This window comes from Lonchura striata, chromosome 17 (assembly GCF_050655825.1).
Source record: "Lonchura striata isolate lonStrDom1 chromosome 17, ASM5065582v1, whole genome shotgun sequence".
Lineage (NCBI taxonomy): Eukaryota > Metazoa > Chordata > Aves > Passeriformes > Estrildidae > Lonchura > Lonchura striata.
The window spans coordinates 6,458,617-6,483,726 of NC_140719.1; the positions used below are offsets into that span (position 1 = coordinate 6,458,617).

At 44.5% G+C, this 25,110-nt stretch overlaps 1 protein-coding gene across 12 annotated transcripts; it reads left to right on the plus strand.

Moving 5' to 3' along the window:
• The first annotated feature begins 5,880 nt into the window (after positions 1 to 5,880).
• Positions 5,881 to 24,884, plus strand: CIZ1 (CDKN1A interacting zinc finger protein 1). 12 transcript variants are annotated; one of them, XM_085594094.1, is made up of 17 exons: positions 5,881 to 5,939; positions 6,242 to 6,375; positions 8,263 to 8,378; positions 10,832 to 10,998; positions 11,952 to 12,087; positions 12,910 to 13,036; positions 15,864 to 15,943; positions 16,296 to 16,375; positions 17,316 to 17,498; positions 17,823 to 17,953; positions 18,368 to 18,452; positions 19,027 to 19,140; positions 19,473 to 19,652; positions 20,248 to 20,317; positions 21,407 to 21,528; positions 24,172 to 24,382; positions 24,467 to 24,884. In XM_085594094.1, exons 2-17 carry the CDS (start codon positions 6,269 to 6,271, stop codon positions 24,739 to 24,741), a joined length of 2,184 nt encoding a protein of 727 aa, XP_085450220.1. In that variant the 5' UTR covers positions 5,881 to 5,939; positions 6,242 to 6,268; the 3' UTR covers positions 24,742 to 24,884. The 12 variants fall into 12 exon arrangements, with proteins under 12 accessions (XP_085450220.1, XP_085450223.1, XP_085450221.1 ...); XM_085594097.1 differs by having other exon boundaries at positions 24,172 to 24,371; XM_085594095.1 differs by having other exon boundaries at positions 24,235 to 24,382.
• Positions 24,885 to 25,110: the final 226 nt, after the last annotated feature.

The window sequence follows — 25,110 nt, forward strand, 5'->3', positions numbered from 1 at the left end:
TCTGTACGGGTAACACCATTGTAGGGCATACGTGGGCAGTTTTGGGGGCTGTCAATGCTATTTTTTCCTCTCAGCAAATTACCCAGTAAATCTCAAGAAATAAGCTTAAGGAATTCAATATAGACTGTGGACAAAAGCCTTTGAGCATCCCTGCAGCCATTCAGATAATTTATGTTGAAGGATTCTGGAAAAAAACTGCTATGGATAGCTGCTCCTTGTAAGAGGTCACCACAAAAAGAACAGTGAAGAGTATCAAAGGCTCAAATAATGATGTCACCTTCCTCCCTGGATCAGAGCTGAAGCTCAGGGAACTTTAGACCATGAGGATCTTTGAAGCTTTATTTGAGGAACCAAAAGCAGAAAACTGACCTTTTCCCAGGGCTCGCTGTACCGTGAAGTTCACCAACTGCAATACAAAGACTGCCCAGTTGCATCACTTCAGTCACCTCACACAATTTACCAGCTGTACTAAAAACTCTCAGTGGCCATGGCCAGCCTCACCTGGGGCTTCCCCCCACATCTGTGGACCTGGGTGGGCCATCAGTCCCTGCTGACTTATGGAGACGTGTTTGTCTCTGGTTGCAGCCTATGGAGTCTTTGGGTCTGGCTTTCACACATAGGTTGACTCCTTAGCTTCATCCCCATGTACACTGGGTAGATATTTTGTTCTGGTTGAGTCAGCTCTAGAACTAATCATTCAGGTGATATTTCTTTTGGAAAAGCTAAAATGAAACTAATCCATTTTCTTTGAGAAATGTTTGTGACAGACTATTGAAAATATAATATATCAACAGCTGATGTTGAAGACTGAGGGGAAAAATAAGATTTATATTGCCAGTTAAGGAGCTCATACAGTATAAAGGCTCATGCATGACTTCTTTGCAGGTGATTTTTCCTACACTATCTAGTTTTATTTTTTCATTAAACTAATACTTAGTTCTTAGGAAATGTGGTCCTTTGGGGGATATATGAGGGGTTTTGGCATTATTGAAATCTTAAAGGGCAAAACTGGACAGGAGGGATGAGAGGAGCTAATAGGGTGCTCTCCAGGCACACAAGAAAGCAATAAAAGAAATTATGGAATTGGAAAAACATGCAGAAATATTGGCGAATTTTGCATGGATCAGTATTAGTGTAAAACTAAGAGATGCACAGAATCTGCTCCAGCTTCTTTGTCCTGCAGAGCTTTTTGTAAGCAGATGAGCTCCAGTGTGTCTGCCTGCAGCGTCACCCTAAACCACTCATTTACAGTGTGAAGTCTGGACGCTTCTGCAGCGACTGCAGCCGCCCAGCCCAGAGAGACTGACCCCGAGCATCCCAGACAGCGAGGCTCGGATTTTCTGAAGCTTTACGAACCTACTCCTCCCTCTGATGAAAAAGCGAACTGCAGGCACTCGGAATCGCTCCTAGAGCCTTCCATTTTCTCCCCTGCCACAAACTGAGTTGCAGGGATGTCTCAGCAAACATACCTTTTGATTCTGTAATACCTCCTACCTGTGACTTACTCAGCAGCATTTAGCAGACAGAGCAGGAAAAACAAAAGGAATTTCAATAACTGGAATGAATAGGAAAAAATCTATTTTTTTATCTTAGTAGAAAAACTGAAGATGTGAGCAAAGAAAAACAAGAGGAATGAAAGATTCCCCCCGCCCTGTGCTATAAATATTTCTGAATGTACTTTAACATGAATCCCTAAAAATGCATGTGGCCAAGCATATGTGTGTTTCTATGTATGGCTATCAACATAACCACAGTTGTGTATGCTGATTTTGTCACCTCATGCAAATAGGACTCCCAGTTTAGTTAGCATAATTAGAAATAGACATTTGAGAGCTGGATTCTGTCCTTCATTCCTTGCCCTTGCAAAAATAACATATCTAGTCCTCAGAGGAAAAAAGAGGCAAAAATGTGGAAAGCAATTAGCTTATGAGTTTCTAAGTTCCTTGCAAACTGTTTCTGCTGACTCCGGGTAGTGTGAATGTTTAGAACATTTCACTGTGGGTCTTGAAGTGGATAATTCTGGCCTTTGGGGTTCCTAAAAATGGTTATAAACACAGGTAAAAATTTTAATTGAATGGTTAAAAGTTCCAAAAAGAAACTGGTCTAGGATTGTCATTGTCCATACTAATACTACATGATACAGCTGATCAATAGTTAAAAATATTAACTAAAATTAGCCTCTTACATTTCCATAACTATCTAAAGCTGCATATAGAGATAGAAAACGCTTAAGTATCTATTTTCTGGGTACTAAAGTGCTACTATAGTAGCAATGGTACCACAGTAACATCATCAATCTCTTGTGGTATCAGTTACTCAGAGAAAAAAAGTTGATTTCTAATGCTCCTATTAATTGCAAAAGCTATTTGAAAGAAAAGCAGTCTTTAATTTTTGAGTTTTCAAATAGAATGCTTTTCTTTGTAGAATAACATAGTGAGATGCTTCTGCATCTTCTGTGCTTAAACTGAATTGGTGTGAAAATCCCCCAAAAAGAGGTAAAAGAAGGTAAATCTGGTGTATAAGACACTAGGACAGTATTATTGTGAGTGTAACTTGCCAGAAGCCAGAGTATACATAAGGAAAGAAAGAAGCTGAATGTTATACTCCATTAAGAATGGGATCTGTGCATGGATGTGATTTTAAATTAATATTTTAAGAGCAACAAAGATGAGTTCTCTGTGCTTTCTGCATCCTGTAGATGTCATAAAATAGCTCCTGGTATATATTTTAGCTTGTGAGACTGAAAGTCGCTAATAGGAGCTGATTGACCACATGTTAAAATGGATGTAAAAACTATTTTTACCTCTTGTGGGCCTGTCAAGGACTAGGACTAGGTTTCTAGAACTACATTACAAAGAATGAGGGAAAACATCCTTTAATGCACAGATCATTTTGGTTTGAAATGTTGTGTGAATCCAGTCATCCTCCAGCTAAAACAGACATGGAAAAACAGTGTAATTCCAGTAACTAATATCAGCTGTTAAGACCATGTCTGGTGAAACCTGACCCATTCTTTCAATACATAGACCCCCAAACTAGGAAAAGAAAGTACTTTAAAGCTCCATATGCTTTTTCTCCAAGAAGTTTGTGAGGCTTAAATACATTATGGTGAGAACTAGTTATATCCTGGTGAAATGGATGAGTAATCACACCATCCTTGCAGATTGCAGAGGAAATTGTGGGCACTGCAGTATGTTGGTGCTGTCATAGGCGCTGAGAAACTTGGGTTTTCAAAAGTGATGTGGCTTCACCAAGGGTTGCATACCAAGTCTTTTTCAAAGCCAAAATTAAAACATAAAACTGCACAGCGCAGTCATATGCTGGAAATTAGAAATCTCTGGTTATCTGCATGCCTGATCCCTGGAAAAAAATTCATATAGCCCAGCAAGAACTTGGCTGTATAATACAATCCAGCTCCTGAATAAAAAGGATTCATATGCTCTGTCCTCTTATCTGCCAAAGGATTTCATAACCCTGATCTAATCATACAGAGGTGTAGTGCAGGTTGCCTTACAGTCATGATCCAACAACTCCACTGACTACAGTCTCTGCAATGCAGGATGTTCTCTGGTCCTTCTCTTAGCTTGAACTTCTAAATCTTACTCTGTTTCATTCATTCCCATTGCCAATGAGGCACTCCCAAGCCTAGGGGATACATGGGTTGGTTTTGAGTGATAATGCTGTAGTCTGCATTGTGCCTCTTTTTGAAGTTCTGTGTATTCTCCCATTATGTATTTGCCACTGCACACTGAGTAGTGAGATGCTTAATTATTGAAAGGGAGATGTTCTTTGCAGGAAAAAACAACTGTCAGTGGATGGCACCTCAAGGTCTGTGTTCCAATGATCACTGGGCACTGACAGCACCTTTCAGCTGTCAGCCTGACACACTGTTTTGTTGCTTGTAATGAAGGAAAGGATCCTAACCCAATTTTCTGCAGTTCCCTTATATCTCTGTATGACTTTCAAAGTAAATGGTGTGATTACATTAAACTGGAGCTTTATCTTCTGCATTCAATTAAACCTTCTTTGATAGGTGTGATGTTCATATTTGGACCTAAAGACATGTCTAAAATCAGTCTTTGGGTTGTAGGTTGATGGACCAGCACATCTTTTTTTGCTTCCTATAGCCATAATCCTGTCTTGTGTTGTACAGGCACAGGACTAAATCCAGATTTAGTGTCCAGATTTGTGTTCAAGGCAGTAGACCTATGGACTATTTATAAATTCAAAAATGTTGTTTGTTTAATGATTTGTATGTAGGGCCTCAGAGAGAAAAGCCCAGTCTATGAGGGCAGCCTCTAGACTATGTCAGAACATAAAATCTAACAGCGAATAAACTTAGTTACTTGCATATTTAATTAGTATGGCAGTTTGTAGATTTCCAAATGTAACATACAAAGAATACTTACAAGCGTTTTAGTTGTAGAATTACGAACAGAGAACATCAATTTCAGATTTACATTTATCTATACAACCTGAATTCTGCTTTTCTCAGGTATGGCTAATTTATATACTGAGATTGTAGGATTAACCCTCACCCCCACTGCTGCAAAGCAGCCAGGCCATTGGCTGCTCTAACAGCACAATTACAGGAGCAGAGGATGAATTATGCAAAATTATTTTTAAAAGACTCCATGCATGTTTTTTTCTCCGTATGTATGTTCCCTAGGATGACATTTAAGTTTTCATGCTTAACAGGAAATCATTTTCTCTGTGTGCAGACAGCCATAAAGGGCTCTGGACATGAACAGAGCCCATCATTGATTAATACAGATGATCATCTCCAAATTCAAGATTAGAAAATCAGGATGGTATAGAAAGGACCAAAGGAAAAATCAACATAATGCTGCTGCATTTAAAATTACTAATCATAACTGTATATCACCAGTAACTGTCTGTGTTCATCTTATAATGCTTTCAGGTAAAAATCAATTCCAAGGACTTTAGGAATCAAGTAATCTTTACTGGCATGAATAAAAAGACTATAAAGTAAATTATTTCAGGATGGATTCTTTGGAATAGCAAGGATCAGAGATGCCTCTTGATCCTTCTGAGGTTTAGCATACGAAGAAATGATAGTCACAGTATATTTTCATAGAGAGCTTGTGTGTACTGAAAGCGCTTAAGATTAATTTTGCTATGGAAAACAGGCCGTGCAGGAAAGGTTTTGCTGCAAACCCATCCCCTGCCAAAAAATCCCAAAACAAACCAACCAACCAAACAAACAAAAAAAAAAGGGGGGATGGACCTGCTAGAGAAGTCATCTCAGTCTACAGCATAAAGCAATATTACAAAAGTCCCTGTTGGTTTTCTTCCAGATTCTCATAATAGGCTTGCAAAAATGTGACCACAGTAAATTGCCAGAGGCTGCTTTGGCTTCTTTGGGTTTTTTTCCCATCTTCTCGGTGAGATGGTTACCAAAGATTCCCCTGGACTATTAAAAAAAACACCAAAAAACACCGGAAAAAACCAACCAACCAAAAAAAAAAAACAAACCAAAAAACCAAAAACAAACAAAAAACCTAAAACAAAACCAAAAAACCACACCAAACAAACAAACAAACAAACAAACCCAAAAAAAACAAAGAGCGGAAAGCCCACGCTGTTGGATGCCATCTGCTGCTCCTGTAGAGCAGTCTATTCCCTGCCCAACCCTGGGCAGATGGTGTCCATTCCCTCCCAGCCCTCGAGGGACAGGGGACTTCAATGCCGCCTCTGCGCGGGGAATGAGGGATGGAGGCGCTGCGGGCTGGGGCGACCTGAGAGGAGGCTCCGGGGTGATCCCCAGCCCCGCGGGGGCGGCCGTGTCCTACAGCCCTGCCCAGGGAGCTGCCTCCCGCCGGGGCTGGGCCGGGGAGCGGCGCCGGGCAGGTGCTGGTTGTGCCCGGCGGGAAGATGGAGGCGGCGGGCGGGGAGCGCTGATCGCCGCGGGCTGCGCCGTGAGTGTCGGCGGGGCGAGCGGGCGAAGGGACGGGAAGCGGCTGCGGGTCTCGGCGCGGCCCCGCCGCGGGGAGCGGGACGGGGAGGGTGGGAGCGGGTTTTGGGAGGTGGGGTTTGGAAACCTCTTCCACAGGCTGCCGCTTGCGATGACCCCGGGGGAAAGGAGGAGGCGGCAGGGGGGGTTCGGCTCAGTGAATGAATGGGCGGCAGCGGCGGCGGCTCCTCTGCTCAATGGCTGCTGGGCTGATACGCGCCAGCCCCGCAGCCGGTGCCACCCTCGCCCTCCCGTATTTTGTCTCAGGCTCGCCTCGCTCGGGGCTCCCCAGACATGTTCAACCAGCAGCAGTTCCAGCAGCAGCTGCTGCAGCTCCAGCACCTCCTCCAGCAGCAGCAGCAGCAGCACCATCACCACCCTCCGGCGCAGCAGGGAGGCCGGTAAGCGTCGCTACGCGAGGCCGGGGATCCGGGGCCTGTCCCGGGGGACCGCTCTCCTCCGCCTCCCTGCGCTCCGTCCTTGCTCGCCGCGGCGGGGCCGGTGCGGGGCTGCCCTCCCCTGGTGGGGAAGGCGACAAAGGGAGGCGGGCCGGGGTTGGGGGGCGCGGGCCTCGGTCGGGGCAGCGCCTGGAGGCACCGAGGGGGCCGCGGGTGTGGGAGGGAGGGCGGCGGCTCCTGTGGGGTCTTTGGCCGCGTCCCCTCAGCGCTCCGGGGATCCCTGTCCGCCGTCCGGGGCTGGAGGCCCCGAGAGCCCGTGGGTGACCCGGGCAGTCCGTGTAGGGGCGGTGGGTGGGTGCTCCGAGCCGAGCGTCGCCCCTCAGGGCGGGCAGGGCAGCCGGGGCTCGGGGAAAACGCCTTCTGCAGAAACACAACGCTCAGCACAGCCACCCTCAGCAGACACGAGCACTTTATTGTTTTAGTGTTGAACTTAAGCTGTTTATTTATTTGCTTTCTCTAGCTGGGTCTGCTGGTGTGGGTGCGATGATTGAACTTGTTTCTGCAGTGGCACCAGCGCTAAGGCTGTGGCTGAGCACGGTGGGGCAGGCAGGGGATGGAGAAAATTGTGTTTTGTTTGTGAAAGGAGAAAGAGCATTTGCCAGAAAATAACCACGGTTTTCCTAAAAAATGCAGGATGTGAAACAACTTAAATAGGAGCAGTTGTCCCCGATGAGCCGAGACTTGTGAAACCAACACATATTCTCCAAAATAATGCATTTATTTGCAGTTACTGTTATCTTTAAAGCCATATTCTTTGCAAATTCAAAGCAAAGGGATGTGAATGTAGGAAGAAATTTAATTTGTTATTTAAGGAATTACTGTATTACTTTATCCTTATAAGGCATTTGTCTCTGAGGTAAGCGTGGGAATTTTTCTGTTTTACTAGAAATATGAACCTGCAAATCTTTTTACCATTTTTATATGTTTTATACTATAAAAAAAGCTGCTCTTAACATGCCTGTAAGGGGCTGACTGCTAGATAGCACGGATGCATCTTGCACCTATAAAAGTATGGTTTTTGTGGTATAAATAGCTCAGAGACTGGAACAATCTAGAGCAGCAAATGTGAAGATGAGCTGCTGTGAATTCTGTTAAAGGAGTTGGGTTTTTTTGTCAGGGTGGATATTTCGATCCGTGTTTGTACCTCTCTTCAGCTCTGACAGATTTAGCTGTGTCAGCAGCGTGCATAGAGGTGGGCCTGACCTTGCAATCGCCTGAAGAAGTGCCTGCCAGTTTCCTCAGACTTTTCTCTCGCATCTGCTCCACCCTCCTTAGAACTGGAGAGTTCTTCCCTGCTGCTTCTTCCTCTTCGTGTTTTAAATATGAAGGCCGTGCTTTATTTTTCCATCTGGTTCTTGCAGTTAGGGGGCACCACTGACAGTTCTGACCTGTCTGGCTCCGTGTGGGAGGTGTTGATTTTGGGAGAATGAGCTCTAAGCTACTGCGAAAACTCCCTGTTTTTTAGAACTTTTTTGTTGTCGTGTTAAATGTAGCTGCTGATCTAGATCACTCATTTCTCCTGATGGGTGCTGCATAATTCTGTAGAACCGCAGTCAGCTTCTGGGCTTTTTTTATGCTGCTTAGGAGGCTCTATGTGGGCTTGGTGCTAAGGAGTTGTCTCTGACCTCAAATTCTTTGATAGACAATCTGTCAGCTTTGGAAATTCCAGGAGAGCGGAGGAAAGAGGATACAGTGCCAGTGCATGGTGCCTTTTCATGCATGTATATCAGCCTTTCAGCTGTTTGCCCCTCTGTTTTATGCTTGCTGGGTGCCTGAAATAGAAGGGTACAGTTTTTGTTGGGTTCTCATGATTGATACCTTCTTTTCCAGGGGTTTGCCGCCGCCGCAGCAGCAACAGATGCTGAGCTTACGGGCAACAAATCAGCCATCGCTGCTCAATGCCAATCCTATGCTTCAGCGGGCCTTACTCATGCAGCAGATGCAAGGTACTGTCGTTATGGGAAACGCTTACTTACTGGAGTTATTTAATCATCCTCTTGGACTGAAACCATACCATGGCTATTTCCTGCTGAACCAGTGCAGTTCTTGTCCTTGGCAGTTCTGCTTGTTGTCTTTTTTTTTTTTTCCTCCCATCTTCTCTTTAAATTAGTCTGTAGTCCTCAGAACAGAGGTTCTTCAGTTGTTGAAAATCACATGTGCCCAACTGTTCAAAACTGGGAATAGCACTAGGAGGTATCAGGTTAGATACTAAATACATTCCTTCCCTTTTAGGCTTGATAGAGCAAGTATTTTTTCATCAATATATTTAGGTAAAATACTGAGATTTTGATTATTTGTTTGTCTTTCTTGGTTACAAGGTTAAGGCCATTTATTTAATTATCTGTTACATACACGCTAACCTTGTTTGCAGTAGATTCTTGTCTTTGTCCAAAGTTAGTGCAGTACAAACAAATACAGTATATTAAGGTAGAAGATAGTTTGGGTGTCAATTGTATTGTGAAATTTTGATGCTGTAATTTCTATGGTGGGCGGTATCTCTGTCTTTCTGTTATTGTGTTTCCATAAGTGGATTTTCAGTTTCTTTTTGTGTGTTCAAAGCAAATTTATGAAGCTGCCTTAATAATAGCATTACTAATGTAAAGATAATAGGAATAAAGATATGTTTTTATTTTTTGCTCATATCTTAATCTGACAGTTTTTTTCAACACAGAAAATCAGTACCTGGGATAGTTTTCAAGTACCTAGTCTAGATTAATGCCTGCAATTTCTACCTTGACTGTGAATCATGACCAGATGTGAAGACAAAAGATTTATTCTGCATGTCGTTAACTCTCCTTTTGTTCTCTCTTGCCCATTTAACGAGAGGGCTCTCTAGTGACTCCAGTGGCTCTCCACAGATCTCTCTCTCTCAGGTTGAAGGGAAAGTGACAGTGAGAAAGGACAAGCCATGCTCTGAGATGGGTGTACATATATTGTCAGAAAAAATAGTGACTCCAGCCTTCAGTCAGTCATGCTCCTTCTAGATACATTTGCAGTCAGCTGACGTTTTTCCCTGAATCTTTTATTGAGAAGTTGTATTTAAATACTGTGCCAAGGACCTGGGGCTAATTAGATAGAGCAGAATAAGATATGTTAATGAACACTTTACATGCATTTTGTCTTAGTGTTGCTCCTCTTCACCTCTCCATGGAGTTGTGACTTCTCTCAATCACCTACCTCAGGTAGCCACAGGTAACATGGAATATGGTTGTCAATGTCCATGTGGCCCTTTTTAGTGATATGAATTTTTTGGCCATTCAGGTTTGGGTTACATGTAAGAATATCTGATGCTGTGCCATTTCTCTCCCTGGGAAGCATCAGCATAAATAATTCATTGGCTGTGTGTAGCTTCAGCAGTGGGAATAGGAAAAGATAAATACTTCAAATTGAAGCAGATGTGTGGTTCTTTAAGGGTATCAGACCTTGAGCAGAAGATGATTTCTTGTGTTATATATTTTTTTTAGTATAGCTATGCCCTTTTGCAGTAAGGGATTATATATGAGAAGTAATAATAGATTAGATTGCTTTTGCAGACAAACATAGGGAGTACTTCCTATTGTGTTGCAGGCTTTTAAGAGTGTAGCTTGGTTTTTCAGATGTTGGGTGCCTGTTTCCAAACTTTGCTGCCCTGTTTTGACAGCTGCTAAAGGGCTGGAGTATGCAGTAATTCAAGTGAGAGAGAAAAAATGGCAATTTAAGTCCAGGTTCCCTGAATGATGGATGGCTTCTGAGGGTATAGCTGAGGCATCTGGGCCCCTCCATTCCCTCACCCCTGAAATGGGGGTGACAAGAACTGTCTTCAGAAGAAATTTTTGACACTTGGTTAATAGTCTGTGGATGCTGAACTGTTCAGAAAGCAGAGCATTATAATTGGAAATGGCAGAGTCTCAAGTGTCAGAGTTGAGGCTGACATGTTGAGCTTGCATGACAACCAGGTGGCAGAGAGGACTGTGGGATTTTTTTTAAAAAGTTCGGTGGTGTTTTAAATGAAATGCTGTTACTGGCTTGTTTTAAAGAGCTCCAAGCTATGGTGTGAGCAGTCAGCTGCACAAATGTGGGGTGAATTTTCCTTTTTTTACAGAGAGTTTTTGTAAAACGAGACCTTGTTTGTTGCAAACACGAGCACTAATGTGCTCAGATCAAATAATTGCTCTAATGATCTTTGCCTGGAGTGACAATTATCATTAAATAGCTTGATCCATAGTAATGGTTGCAATCACATCAAATCATTCTGTGTGCTGAAGCGGGTAGAGCACAGAACACCTATGCAGTGCCCAATAAAGGACAGGGTCATGTGTAGAGGAGCCCTTCCCCTCTACCTGCTGCTTATTCAGGTGGAAGATTTTTCTCTCTCCTTTGCACAGCACAGGGTGGTGAAATGCTGTGTTTGCATTTATAGGAAACCTGCGTGGATTTAACATGACAGCACCAGCACTGCAGCAGTTCTTCCCTCAGGCTACAAGACATTCCCTCCTGGGACCACCACCTGTTGGGGTCTCCTTAAAGCCAGCTCGGCTGGGCTTCCCTGGCCTCCCATTCCAGCGGCAGAACCGGACCTTTCGCAAGGTGGGATTGTGGTTTCCAGCTGCTGGGGAGCTTTGTGCTCCTTTTGCACTTGCAGTTGTTGAGTGTATAGTAGGCGGAGTACAAAGGAGAAAGGAGAGAGCATTACAAAGAAAATAATGTTTTGTGCCATGCTGCTGACACAGAAATGCAGAAATCGTTCCATCCCAGAGGCTTTTGTGGTGCAAAGATTTCTTGTCACTACTTGCCCAAGAGAGGGAATTCTCCATGATAGAACTGTTTAAACCTAGGATATAAAAGGAGCCTTTAGAAGTATCAGCTTAAAAGTAATTACAACAGAAGAAATCCTGGCTAAGTGCTTTGCTGTTCCTAAGCAGTTTGTTGTTCTCAAACAACTTGCTCCTACTATGGACACTGCCTCTTTGGGCTGTTCTCCCACTTTTTACGATCAGACTGTATTTGTCCTTGTGGATTTTGTAAAATCTACAATTCTTGTTTTGTGAAAACCTTTCTCACTTTCGGTCATTAAGACCTCTTTTGTATCCTGGAAATGGTTCTTGGGTTGACTGCTACTTGCCTCCTCTTAGATTAGTTTTGTCACATTTCATCCCATTCTGTCAAAAAGATGTGGTGGTAAGGTAAATTCACACTGTCCTCCAGAGTCAAAAGAAAGGGGATTATTTTGGAATATCCTTTTCCCTGCCTGTGCAGCTCTTTCCAGAGTTTCCCTAGCATGATCCTACCCTCTGCAAGCAGATGGATTTCCTACAGCTGCTGTTTAAAGCACTGGGGATTTGTCCTGGCTGCCTTAGGGACTGAAATACCTTGCTCTCTTTGACCATGTAAGCTTTCCTCAGGCAGGGCAGTCCATTGTGAACCGTCTATTTCTTTCCATTATCACTGGAATTCCTGTTCCTCCCCCACAGTAAAACTCTGGTGCTTTAGGCAGTTTGTGTTAGGACTAAGAGATGGCAGTGACTCTCTGCCCATTGCAGGACTTCCAGAGAGTTCCTGACAGGAAGCGGGAACTAGATCCTGGTTCTTCATCTCAGACACAAGGTGATGAGAAAATGGAAATTCCAGAGGGAATGCAAGCAGGGTCAGAGCAGAACAATTCCTCACCATTCACAGGTAAGGAGGAGCCTGTAGTGAAACAACTGCTTGCAAATATTATAAACTTCTCTTGATAGTCTTGCAGCAAAAACTGGAGATGATTTTAGGCTTAATCAGCTGTGTTTCTAATTGTAAATACTTGAACTGCTTGTGATTGCCCTCTATGTGCATTGTGTACCACTTTTATGTGAATATTTTTTATTTTTTATGAGCCTGCTCCATTTCTCTCTCAGAAGTCCCTTTGACACTGAATTCTGTTTAAGATGGGAAGGAAAAAAGAAAACTGGTCTGAAATTAAAGCTTCTGCATTGCCTTACCCATGTTGAAGTCAACATCTCATGCAGCCAAACACATCAAGCAGAACCAGTTAGAATCAGCTAAGAAAAAGATGAGTTGAAAGTCCTGGTGCCCCACTTGTCAACACAGAAACTGCAGGCACTGAATATCTTGATTTAGATACAACACAGATGTGGGAATGTCATTTCTGACTGAAGAGTGCACGATTTAAAACTGCAGACTTTGATGAGGTTGTGACCAGGGTTATGCTGCAGTGAAAACTGTCTTGTTAACTGGTTGCTGTCAGGTAGACGTGCCACCTTGGCTTATATTAGGGTTCCCATGTTCATGGCTCTGTCACTTAGGTATAGGACTGAGACCCACCTAGTAGATATGAACATAGATTTCTTTTTTTTGGGGCAGCACCTCATGCAGTGACATTGCAATAAAGCTCAAATATTTGAGATTATTGTCTAACCTTGTCAGAGCAGCTCATAAATTCAGAATAAGCAAGTATTTAGTATTATTCGCTCTAACAGAGCCTCATTGGCATTTGTTATTTAGATATGGAACACACTCAAGGTGGCATGGTCTGTTTTGCTAAGGAAATCTCCTTCTGTGTTCCTGCAGAGCCAAGAACTCCAGCAGAGTCTGTGTTGAACACTGAGCCTGCAGCAAAAAGACTGAAGAGGTATTTATTGAATGGGGTATTGAGATAGTTACTGAGTTTAGAATTATTGTCTAATTTTATTTTCTAATAATTAGGGCTGTATACTCTATTGGCCTGATGTCTAGCATGTAAGAGGTATTTCAGATGCTTGTGAACAGCTTGCTTTAGAAAATATTGTGATGCTTGCTGAGATACTGGGTGTTGTGGGGTCTCTGCTAGGGGTGATGCAATTACGAGAATGAAAAATGAGAGATGCAGCTTCTCTAGATGTGCAACAAAGCAGGGTTTGCTCCTGTATTCTTCTGCCAGGATCCCTGTAAGAAGCATAGAGGTTCTTTTCTATTCTGGTGTATTTCTCCAAGTTTCTTCCCTAAATGTCAAAAAAGTGAAATGAGCAGAAAGGGAAAAGAAAGCCTTGGAATATATTAGGTTACAGTAGGTGTACAGGAGGGTAATTTATTTTGAGAAATGATAAAGTGAATCAATACTCCCTAGTATCCAAGCCTGTATCCATGAGCATTGAGTTCTGTATCCCTTCTGCAGAGGTTGCCTTGCCGGTTCTTGTGTCTGCTGGGTAAAAATAGGCAAAGGCAATCCTATTATCCCCCAGGGATGCGCGGCAGGCTGCCTTGGCAGGCCCATCCCGGCTCTCCCGGCCTCCCGAGGGTGCGGCGGGGACAGGCAGGGTTGCATTGCCATCTAGTGGGAAGGCACCTCGCGGAGTTCCCGCTGCCATCTGCACCGGGCTGCTCCTCTCCCAGAGCTGTCACCCTTGGCTGGTGTGGAGGGAGAAGAGGAAGGAGTGAATACAGATTTCTGTAGGCACTGACTTGAGAATTCTCTAGCATATGTTAACGAGGATGAGTCAGGACTCCTGGGTCCTCTTACCTTCCCTGTCAGGCATTCACTGCCTGCTTTTGGACAAATTTCCTCACCTCGCTGTTTCCCATTTGTAGATTACAGATTAGTGAATAGCTTTAGGGGGAATATTCCAGGATTACATTATCAAGGTAATATCCAAACATCAAAGTAAAACATTAAAGAGTGGTAAATACTGTGTGCTCAGGGACCATCGTGAGTTATGGACTCTGATTAGCAAGAAAGTGAATAAATTCAATTAAAGCTAGGTTGAATACATTTGAGTGCATGCTTTGTTAATCTGTTTGCCAAAGCTAATTTAATTTTAATTACATTAATATTTAGCAGGGTATTAATCAAAGTCCTGTTACACGCACTGTAAACAAGAATTAAGTCTGAGGAATGACAGCTCTCACTGCAGCAAGCCAGCTATTAGGAAAATTATTTCCTAAGCTGCAGTTCGGGACTGCCATATTTGATGCATATATTATGGCTGGTATTTACCTAGAATAGATTATTATTTAGCTTTTGTTTTTTTTTTTTCCAAGTGTTTCTAGTATCTTCCAATGAACAGATGAAGGATCTGTGAAAAAAAAAGTTTACTGTTCTCATACTGTCCTTCACAGATGAGAAGGGCATTCCCCCCCATCTATGTCATAAAGTTGTGTTTCATGCTTCATTGTTCCATTTCCCTTTAGCCAGAAATACCAGCCTCCTTCTTCATTTCAGGTTTTTCCCACTTCTGCCTTTGCTCCTATGTACCATCTGTACACCTGGAACAACATCCTCATTCCAGTGCAGAAAGCACTCATCATCTTCAAATCCTCCTTGAACACCCACTTCTAGCATGGCATGACAAGTATCCATAGAATACCATTTCCTCTTTAAATCATGCTTGTGGTGGCTTTTGCTCCCTTAGATTGCTCCTTAGGTTTCCAGTTCAGGCTGCAAACCCTCACCCTGAGTGCTGGCACCATATGTGTGTGGCACCGTTAGCATTGAGCCTGCTGGCAGCACCTGACAAATAATGTTAATGCCAGTCACTCCTGTTTAATTCGTGTTTGCAGTGCCCAAACCCTGCTGCATATTTATAGCCGTGTAACCCAGTTCCGTTATCACGTATCAATCCGATAAATTATGCGGTGTGCGTGCGTTCGGATAACGGGATGCGGTACCTGCGCTATCGCCTGTCCTGCTTGTGCAGAAGGTGCTGCTCCCTCTTGGCAGAAGGACACCAGCAGGTGGGAATTTGAGCCACCCTCAGAGCAGACAGTCAAGTAACGGTGGAAAGTTAGTCCTGACAGAAAAATGGGGGATGTAGAAAGAGACTGCAGAGAACACTTTGTGCCCTCTGGAAGTCAGACATTTATTCTCAATAGTCCCCTCAGGAGTGCTTTTCTCCTTAGCAGATCACTAAAAGCAAGGCCTTTTTGATTTGCATCTTGTAGAGTTTCGCTTCCCCTACAAGCAGAGCTGTAGGGACTCTGAAATGAAACACGATTGGTATGAATAGAGCAGGCAGCTGTGGTGAAATCCCTGTAAAGGCACCATGGAGAACTCCTTCAGTTCTGATAGGTCTCTTCTCTCATGCACAGAGCAACCAGAAGCACTGTCCAGGTGTTGCAATTTCCCTACAGGTCGCCAGTCACAAGAGAGAGCTCTCAGAGCTCTTATTAAGAATATTTCTTGTATGAACTTAATTCCCTTCAGGCTTCTTGCAGGAGAGGGCAGCTAACCAAAAAATTAGTTGTAACCTGCTTGTCCAGATTACTTGGCTGCTCTTTCTGAATCCATTCTAGAACACCCACGCTACATTATTTTTATTTATTTCTGTCAAATTCTTGCCTGAAATACCACTTCCAGTAGCTTATTAATTTAGGAGTTTAGTGGAGAGTGTGGTAGGTTAGACCCTAGCATGTGCATTGGTGTGCCTTTTGAAACTTTTGTCTGTAACATGGCAGTTAAGGTACTTTTCTTGATATCCTTGAAGTGTGACTGGGGAGTCTGCGTTAGAGGATGCCACAGACAGCAAGAAAGCAGAAGTCTCATGCACCCATGCCCAAGCTGATGGTGAGTTGCTGAGCCCTGTGATTTGAATTTTTAGGGCACTCCTTGTTGAAACTGCACCTGTAGGTCCCATGGGTCTACAGAAATGTTCTTTCCCCAGTTGTACAGGATGGAGAAAGAAGGATAAAATCTAGGAACCAAATACAAACTGTATCCCCTAGTATCTGTTACCTGCCAAAGGCAAATGATTAGATGTTTCTGTCTTAATTATTAAGGATAAGGAGAAAGGTTTGTGAACTGGCTTATGGCCAACAGTGCTGTGAGGAAAGCTCCCTGACTTCACTCACCTGCTGCTCTGTTTTTCCTATCATTGCTGTTTTGATTTAAGACTGCTAAAAAGACTCTCCCTTCTTAGGTACAGACAATGCAAGGGAGTACACAACTGAAGATCTCTCCAGAGAGAAGAAATTCTCTGAGGAACCGAAGGCTCCTGAGGTGAGCAGACACCACTCCATGTAGGGGTGGTGCAGAACATACAACCTCCCCCTCCATCCTGGAGAAGCCCGTTGCCACTGGGAACCAGCTGGCACCCACGTCTGGAGCTCTGTCTCCTGCTGTAAGCTGTTGTCCCTGGCAATAAGGCATAATATGTCTGCAATTAGTGCACAGTCTGCTCTGACTTGCTGCTTTTGTAGCTGTGCTGGCCTGTTCCTTACATACTGCTGCCTATGGATGGGGCGTTCATTTAGATTTTTGTATTCAGCTGGAAAGATGGAAAGCTAAATTGAAAGGGTTACTTAAAACTCTATGTAGGGAGGGCCATAGCTAAATGCATCTTTCATATTGCTAAAGAGAAGTGTAAAAAGATTCAGGTGGTGTTAAAAGATGCAGCCTGAGAGTCTTTTGTATGAAATACGTGGCCCCCATGCTGGATGTTAAATCAGAACCTTAGGCTGTGTAAAGCTGTGAGCAGAGAAAGATTTAACCTCAGGTGTGAATCAGACTTGACGGTCTTCCATAATTTGAGACATTTATTGATGTAATCAAATGTATCATCCTGCCCATGTCTGAGTTCCTGACTCCCATCAGGTGTTGTGCTGAGTAGGCTTTAGTTTTGCTGTGGAGAAACATGAGCTGACTGTGTCCCTTAGCAACAATTGTTTGTGGCTCCAGTCCCCAGAGGCTGGATCATACAGTGGCTGCAGAGGCTGCAGAAACAACCATCTGTGCTAATAGGGCTGGTGCTGTGACACAGGGATCGCTGATTTAGCTGCTTTGGGAGGAGTGTTTATGAGAGTCCTGATCAGCCTCCTGTGGGTTCAAGCTTAAGTGCATTTTCCTAAAGGGTAAAAAAGCTTAGGTGACATACAGAAAGCAGGTGTAATTCTTATTCTATGGAGGGATTGAACTTAATGTTGACTCCATCTTTTGACAGGTGTTGAGCTCTGGAGGTTCACTGAAAGTGACTATTCAGCAGAGCAGTGAGAGCAGAGCTATCAGTACAACAGCTCTGAAACCAGGGCACTGGGCCTGCGACGTGGGCACAGCTGATCCCAACCCGGAATCGGTCCTTAAATTCTACTGTTACATCTGCAAGACCAATTGCTGCAGTCAGCAGGTAAAAATGCACAGGTCTGACAGGTATCCAGTTGGCCAAGAGATGGGAATTAGATGGCAAATCTCTTGTTAGTAAGGGCTCATGTTTTAGGAACAAGGAACATGAGAAATGATGACAAGTATGCAGATAAAATAAACCTCTCCTGAGAGCTGGCAAGCAACCTGCTAGAGAGAGAATGTGGGTGGATCCACAGGCAGCCATGCTCTTAAGCTTTTATATTTCATTGTTAAACAGCATCAAAAGAAAGGAAAGCATAGCTCATACCTATTATTTTCTGTGTTTTGGATACATTTAAAAGGATTTTTCTCCTAACCTCTCTTTCAGAATTTCCAATCCCACATGGCTGGAATTCAGCACCAGCAGCGACTTGGGGAGATTCAGCACATGAGCAATGTTTGTTTTGTTTCACTATTGCCCATGGTGAAACAGCAGAAAGTACTAGCAGGAAAAGATGGGTAAGTGTTGGTCTGCAGTAGAAAATTCAACCTGAGTGTGGCCCTACATGGGTTCTAAAATTTTTCACTGCACCAGGGTGCCTCTCAGTTTAAGGTAAGGTACAAATCCCCTCTGGTTTCAAGTGCCTTAATTTCCTTCAGGCAACTTTCTATGTTGCTGAAGGATACCAGAATTGACTTTGACCTTTGTAGTTTTTAATACAGTAGATTAAGTAGGAGACCTGTTTTATCTGGTGTATTCCTGTCAGCACAAGCTAAAGCAACCTGTAAGTGGGTGAGAAGGAGAGAAGATAAATTCAAGCCTGTAAAGATAGGAGTTGTGAAGAAAACAATGCCAGGGACAGATTGCTACCTGCAGTATTCTGTGGAGAATGGAAAAGGTGTGACTTACAGCTCTATCTGTTGTCACTTCAGAGAGACCCAGCGGCGGTGGTGTAACACGTGTCAGGTGCATTTCACCGGGGACCTCATCAAACATCGCAGGACCCAGGAGCACAAGGTAACAGCCATAGCTTGGACTTCATTTTGCACTCACCTTTTGTCTGGGGATTAAATGGAAGCATGTAGCATCTCCTGCTCCCCAAGCAGCAAAGGAGAGGTGACTGAAGTGGGGGGGTGCATATTAGTTCTGCCAGTAACTCCCTCCCTAAGGGCAATGCAGTGCTACCTCCTGCTTCTGGCATTGTTGGAACTTCCAGTTGTCATGATGTGTCTTTATGGCCTGAGGCACCTCTAATCTGTAATTTTTGAGTGTTCTTAAGAAATATGACTTACCATACTCACCTAATCAATTGAATCGAGGAGTTGGTGGGCAGCCTCTTTAAGGTAAACTTCAGGCAGGCCAGCATATTTATTGACTTTTAGGGAAGTGACAGAACACCTATTTTAACGCACACTTAATTTTGCTCTGCATGTTTTTCTTCTTTTTGGTGGAGAAGAGTTAGCCCTTTCTGCTGAAAAGACTATTTTCTGTGTGGTCTCCCAGGATGTGTGACTGACTTTGGTTCAAGATTCATCTACATTCCTCCAAGCAGTGCCTCTTGTGACTTACAGAATTGTCTCTCTTTCCTTAGCTGGCCAAACGCTCACTTCGTCCTTTCTGCACTGTCTGCAGCCGCCATTTCAAGACCCCTCGCAAGTTTGTGGAGCATATGAAGTCCCCTGAGCACAAACAGAAAGCCAAAGAGGTAATACTGCCTGTATGGAGAGCTGTGCACATCTGGAGGCACCTACACTGTAGAGCAGAATAACGTTCTGCTTCTCTGACTACTGCAGGGCTGAAAGGAAGATGTGCACTTCTTCTAGCCATGTTTTAATTTTCATATTTTGCTGAACTTCAGTTAGTGCTGAAAGAAGTTGAATGAAAAAGGGAGAAGGTGTTGGATGTGTCTAAGAGAGCTTTATGCCCCTCTTGCAGTCCCTTCTGCTCATCACATACAATCTGTCCTGAGTCTGGGCTCTTCCTTGGTTAAATGGCAAATGCAAAGTTGTTCTAATCTTTCTTTTCTCTACCTTACAGGTTAGGCTGGGAGAGAAGGAGTTGGGGAGCCCAGAAGATTCAGAGGAGTTGATCACTGTGGATGCTGTTGGCTGTTTTGAAGATGATGATGAGGAAGAGGAGGAGGAGGAGGGAGGAGCTGGTGAGGAGGAAGACCATGATGTAGTGCTGATGGAGAATGAGGATTCTGCTGCCAAGCAGGTATGCTGTGCAACAGAAGAAGGAATGACCTGTCTGAGAATCTGGGATTCTCTGACTTGGTTGGTCTTGGCTGGCTGAGCTCAGGCTTTCAAGAGTCTGCTCAGTCTTGCACAGCAGTAGGGTGGGATTCTAGGGTTCTTCCAGAGAAGAGGGTGATGCAGAAGAGAGTCAGGCACTGTGTTTGGGATACATGAAGGTGTTTCTGCTGGGCTGTACAGCTTCTGCTGTCTTCAGACATTAACCTTGTTGAGGAGCACAAAGCAGTATTAACATAGTCTCTTTGAACAGCCCAGCAGTGGCTGGGTCTGATAGCAAATGTGTAGAGGCTTGACAAATACATTCCTAGTAGAGAGCAGTTACCAAGAAGGAGGTACATGGCTATGCTCCTTCAGGCTTGGAGTGCAAGGGGTGATTTTAACCCTTGTAATGAAGTGGTCTGCTGACATTGGGGTTTGCATCTGTCCCTGATCAGAGGCTGTGCAACTCTTTCACTGGTATGTGAATCTTCTGTTTTGCTCCCAAACTTACCAGAAAAATGCAAGAGCCTGACAATTGCCACAGATACAGTAGGCACTAATGTTCTTTCTGTTTCCAGACTGGGCTGAAGGAAGTGTCTTTGGAGGATTACGAAGGAAGTGAGAAGTATTGTCCAGACACAGCCTATGGTAAGCAAGCAGAGTTAAGCACAAATGGCCACAGAGCCTTCTCTAGCCACATGCTCTATCTGTAGGAGAGGATGGTCTCTAGCTACTGTTATAATAACTTCTTGGGCCATGGTGCTCCAGCATCTGCATTGGACTGGTGCAGATCACTGCTGCCTGGAGAAGAACCTCTCCTGAAAGCAGGATGTTTCTTTATTACTGTGTGATAAAACATGAGGATGTGATTGATGTTTGTCAACTGCCTTTTACTTTGAAGAAGGATGATAGCCAGACACGTTTCTAAGGTAGGACATGGAACAAGCAGGGCAGGAGTACTGAAGAAAGTAGGTAGCAAATGAGGGATGCTCTGGAAAGATGGAGTCGGAAAGCATATTGATTGGAATGCTTTCAAACAGAAATGCAGCTTGCAGAGAGATACTGAGCATCACTGACAGTATCAAACTCTGCTAGACCCAAACTGTGCATGTTTCCTCTGCTTCAGAACCCCCACGCTGTACCGAGCAGTTCCTCAGCCATGCTGCTGGCCTGGTGGGCAGTGGTTCCTCCAGATGGCTGTGTCTGGTCCCCACCCTGTAAGCGACTGACTTCAAACCCCTAACGGCCACTCGTGTTTGAGGAGGGCAGCTCTGCAGAGGCTGTTTTGTGCCCAAGGAGAGCTCTGTTTACACGAATCTTCCATATCGCTGTAACCTTCCACTATCGTGTGGCAGATGGAATAATGATTCATGCTGTGAATGTTCTCTGCGTGTTCCTCTTGCGCGCCTGCTGTCTTCTGCTTGGTTTGATCCCATTACATTAGATCACATGTTCTCTGTAGTTTTCCATTGTATTCTTTTCTCCCTTTTTCCCCCCCTTAACGCTCTGTGTAGTTTCTTTGCTCTGGCAGCCAGATTTCTCTCTGAATATCAACCACAGCCATTCCATGGTAAGACGAGATATTCAGCAAGTCATCTTGCAAATCCCTGATTAACAGAAGCAAAGCTTTTCCACCTCTCCTTCTTTATTCCCATCCCCCTTCTCTTTTAACATGCTTTCATTATTTGAGTTCCGTTCAATGTGATCTGTGATTTCCCTTCCCCTCCCGTTTCGCAGGCCTGGATTTTCTGGTCCCCGTCGCAGGTTACCTCTGCAGGCTGTGTCACAAATTCTACCATAGCGACTCCGCTGCCCGGCTCGCACACTGCAAGTCCCTGATGCATTTTGAGAACTTTCAGGTTAGACCCTTTGGCGATTGCATGGCCTGGCATTTGTTACCCCCGTGCGTGTCTCTCCAGTGAATCCACCACATCAGCTGTCTTGTCTCCAGCTCATTTCCATCATCCTTGGTGTCCATTATGCTGTAGCTTTCTCCTGGTGTGCTCTGTCTTTGTCTCCCTTAGCCCTTGTAGATCTAAAACCAGTCAAGTCCTGCTTCCCAGCTACTGCTGCTGTCATCTTTTTGCCTGTTTCTGGCTGGGAATCTTCCTCAGAGTGTCCGCTCTGTTTGCTGAACCTGTGGAGCCTGTCATTTAGTCTAGGCCTCTTCTCTGTTAGATTACAGGTTGGTCAAGGTGGGATTGAGCAGGAGAGAGAGGCTGTTCCATGTAAAGAAAGCTGGTGTATATGCATCTCCAGGTGTGCAAGAACAGCTCCTTTAGCCAAAAGTGTGGGCGTGATTCATCCAGGAAGAGGCCTGGATATCAGATACCTTAGAAACCTGAAAATTTAACATTACAGACTCTTTATGTGATAGAATCTACAAGCTGGTGAGACTCCATTTGTCCCCAGGGTCAGCCTGCAAGAGGAAGTCTGTTTGTCTGTCTCTCTCTGTCTGCAACCCTTTCCTAGAAACTCCTTAGCACAAAGCTCTGCAAACTGGTGCTGTTCCTTTGCTTTTCTGGCTCCACCTAAAGAAGCCGTATTGCCCCTTGCTGCTTTCGTATCTAAAGCTTTTCCTACTGGGCTGGCCTGGAATCTACCTCCATTGTTCTGTCCTTGTTGACTTGCCAGGGGGTAAGGGGCCTGGATTAGTGCTTGTGGAGGGTACACAGGACTTGCACTGTTTTTGCCCTATCCTATGACAACTGCCTGGGCCCTCCTGTATGGGAGAGCATTATTCCCTGTCCTTGGCAAAGAGGGAGGCTCCCACATCGACTTGGCCCTCTGCCTGCACCCACAATCTAGTCTCAAAAACGGCTGTGCTTCCCTACCCCCTTTTTAAATAATGTTTAAAAAAAACACCAAACACACATACACACACCCCTAACCCCCCAAAACCTCATGTTTTTTTTCTAGTCCTCAGACAGAAGAAACTATTCCCAGTCAGCTATCACTGCCTCCAGGAAGGGGTGGAGTGCTTTAGACTTCTGCCAGCATTCAGAGCAGTGGATTTGGAAGGGGAGGAGACCACAGCTGTTCCTTCATGGTTGCTCATCCTCTCCCACTCCTGCAGCTAGTCATTTCAGGAATGAAGGAATTGGATTTGCTGTTTTTCTGGCTTGTTTTAGATCACCATAGAGTGAAACTGCATCAGCAGTCACTTATGTCACTCTTTTGGCCCACTTAGAGCTGAAATCAGATGCTCTTCAAATGCATGCCAGAATGACCTGGGGAGTTCATGAGTCCAGACTTACATGTCTGTAGGCAGATAACTATTATTCTTGGCTGCCTAGGTGCCTTGGGGTTGTCACAATCTGAGTTAAATCACTGCCAGTTGCTGGGGTATTCTCAGCAAGAGTGTTTCAAAGCAGAGAATTGTGTGCTGTTGAGACAATTTACAGCATCACTCTGGACACCAGTTTGCATGCCTGCACCTGCTTAGGTTTGGGTACAGTATGACTCGACTGATCCAATTCCAATGTGATATGATACTGTTCATACCCCACAATTTGAGGACAGAGGAAGAACATGCCTGCAGTGATAAACTGAATTACAATGTAAAGCTGCCCTGTCAGATATGCTGTAATTTCACATTGCAGACTGGTGAAAGGCATTGTGCTCAACATTGTTTCCTTAAATTGTCAGGTGTGCTGCTAGTGCCAGTTCAAGGAACCCTTCAGCAGGCAGCAGAAAGGGAGTTTATTATGAAGGGAACTGCTGTGGGAAAGAGTGAACTTCAGTTTGTTCCTTTAGGTCATGATCTGTCTGGGCATTGAAGACTGGGTTCCTGCTATGTGTTAGCTAGCTACAGTGAGTTGTTTTCCTGAAATCCAGTCTAGAACATGCACAGTAGCCATTTTAATCTCTTTACAGACCCCTACTGATTCATCATGATAGTGAGTGCAAATGAGTCTTTTTACTGATGATATGCTTACCTTTACTCTGTGGAATACCCCAGTGACTTGTAACAAGATATTATGGATATGATATCATAGCCTCCCTGTCAACAGTTCCACTGACCGTGCAGATTGTATCAAAAGAGTGAAGAACTACCAAGCTTTCATCTTAAGCCTTGCTTTGGCTGATAAACATTAAATCACACCAGTAGCTGAGGACTCTGCAGAGCCTCACATGCCCAGGGTATGTGTCCTGCCAGTAGCTGTCACTTGCATTGTTATATCTACAGAGTCCTGAGTGTGACTGAGATTAACAGTTGCCAGGTCATTATTTCTGTCTCAGGAACCACAGGTCTGCCATGCACTCGCTCAGCATTAAGTAATGTGAGAGGGACTTCAGTTTTTAATATAACTTTTCCTCACAGGAGCTGACCCTTCTCTGTTGAGAGCCTCAGCAGCCAGGCCAGGAGCTGCTGAGATCACTTCTGCCCCTGCCACTCATCACTGGTTTTGTACAGGTGTTCCTGGACCAGCTGCTGCTTTGCTGCAGTGACAGGAGCTGAGCTGGGCTTCTCTCTCACACTGCTTTGTTTGTATTTGCAGAGATACAAGGCAGCAAGGCATCGTGCCACAACTGCCTACCCCGAGGCTCCTTTGCATTCCCAGGGCTCCAGCTCCCAATTGCTGGATGATCCAAAACAGCCTCTTGCTACAACAGCACATACCAGCAAGAAGATGAATGATGATCCTGGGATAGATAAGGAGGGCACAGAGCTGTCAGCCCTGCAAGAACAAACTTCAAGGTCTCTGGAGGGTAAGGGTGAGCTGGCCACCTCTAGGCCAGAGGGCAAGAGCCTGGCCAGTGTGACTGATGATGTGTGTGGTATCATGGTTGTAGAAGAAAATCTACAGGAACAGAACAAGTCCACTGCCACTAGTGCCGACTGCCTGTTCTCTGAGGAGAGCCACACCGTAGGGGAGTCACTGGGATGTGAGGAAGAAGCCAACACAGCCAGGCAGAGGGCAGGCACAGGTGACCACCAGGATCCAGGGAGTGGAGGCGGCTTAGGACAGCAGGAGGCAGCAGCAGAGCCTTCCTCCCTCGCCAAAGGTGAGACAGCCGGTCTCACCTCTGCTGGGTGCAGACGCTCTTCCAGGCGCAAACCCAGATAGAGTGGCCTTAAAGGAGAGCCCTTTACATATGATATTTGCTGGAAATGTTTATTTTCTGAGTCTTTTAATAGAGCAAAACCTTCAACTTTACCGCTGTTTTTATTTTAAGAATAAATAAGCCTGGCTTTAGCGTGTCTAATACAGGATAGTGTTGCTTATTACTTGTACAGTTGGGATACAGCAGTTACATGGAAAGACTGAGGCTTGGATTGTTGAACCTGAAAGAAGATGGTAATGGGATTTCCACAGGGCACAAACTGCATGGAGTGATGGATGCAGACTTAAGAATTCTTTGTAGTTCCTCTCACTTCCTTTCCAGGCAGAGGAAATGTTTATCTCTTGGGAGACTCTGCTGTATTCTGCTTCTCA

What these genes read in the sequence shown, in the direction of transcription:
- CIZ1 (XM_085594092.1), top strand. Translation starts at nt 6,269, where the DNA reads ATGTTCAACCAGCAGCAGTTCCAGCAGCAGCTGCTGCAGCTCCAGCAC. An exon ending in AGGAACCGAAGGCTCCTGAG is followed by an intron (nt 16,376 to 17,315) that starts GTGAGCAGACAC and finishes ATCTTTTGACAG; the next exon opens with GTGTTGAGCTCTGGAGGTTC. An exon ending in CCAATTGCTGCAGTCAGCAG is followed by an intron (nt 17,499 to 17,822) that starts GTAAAAATGCAC and finishes CCTCTCTTTCAG; the next exon opens with AATTTCCAATCCCACATGGC.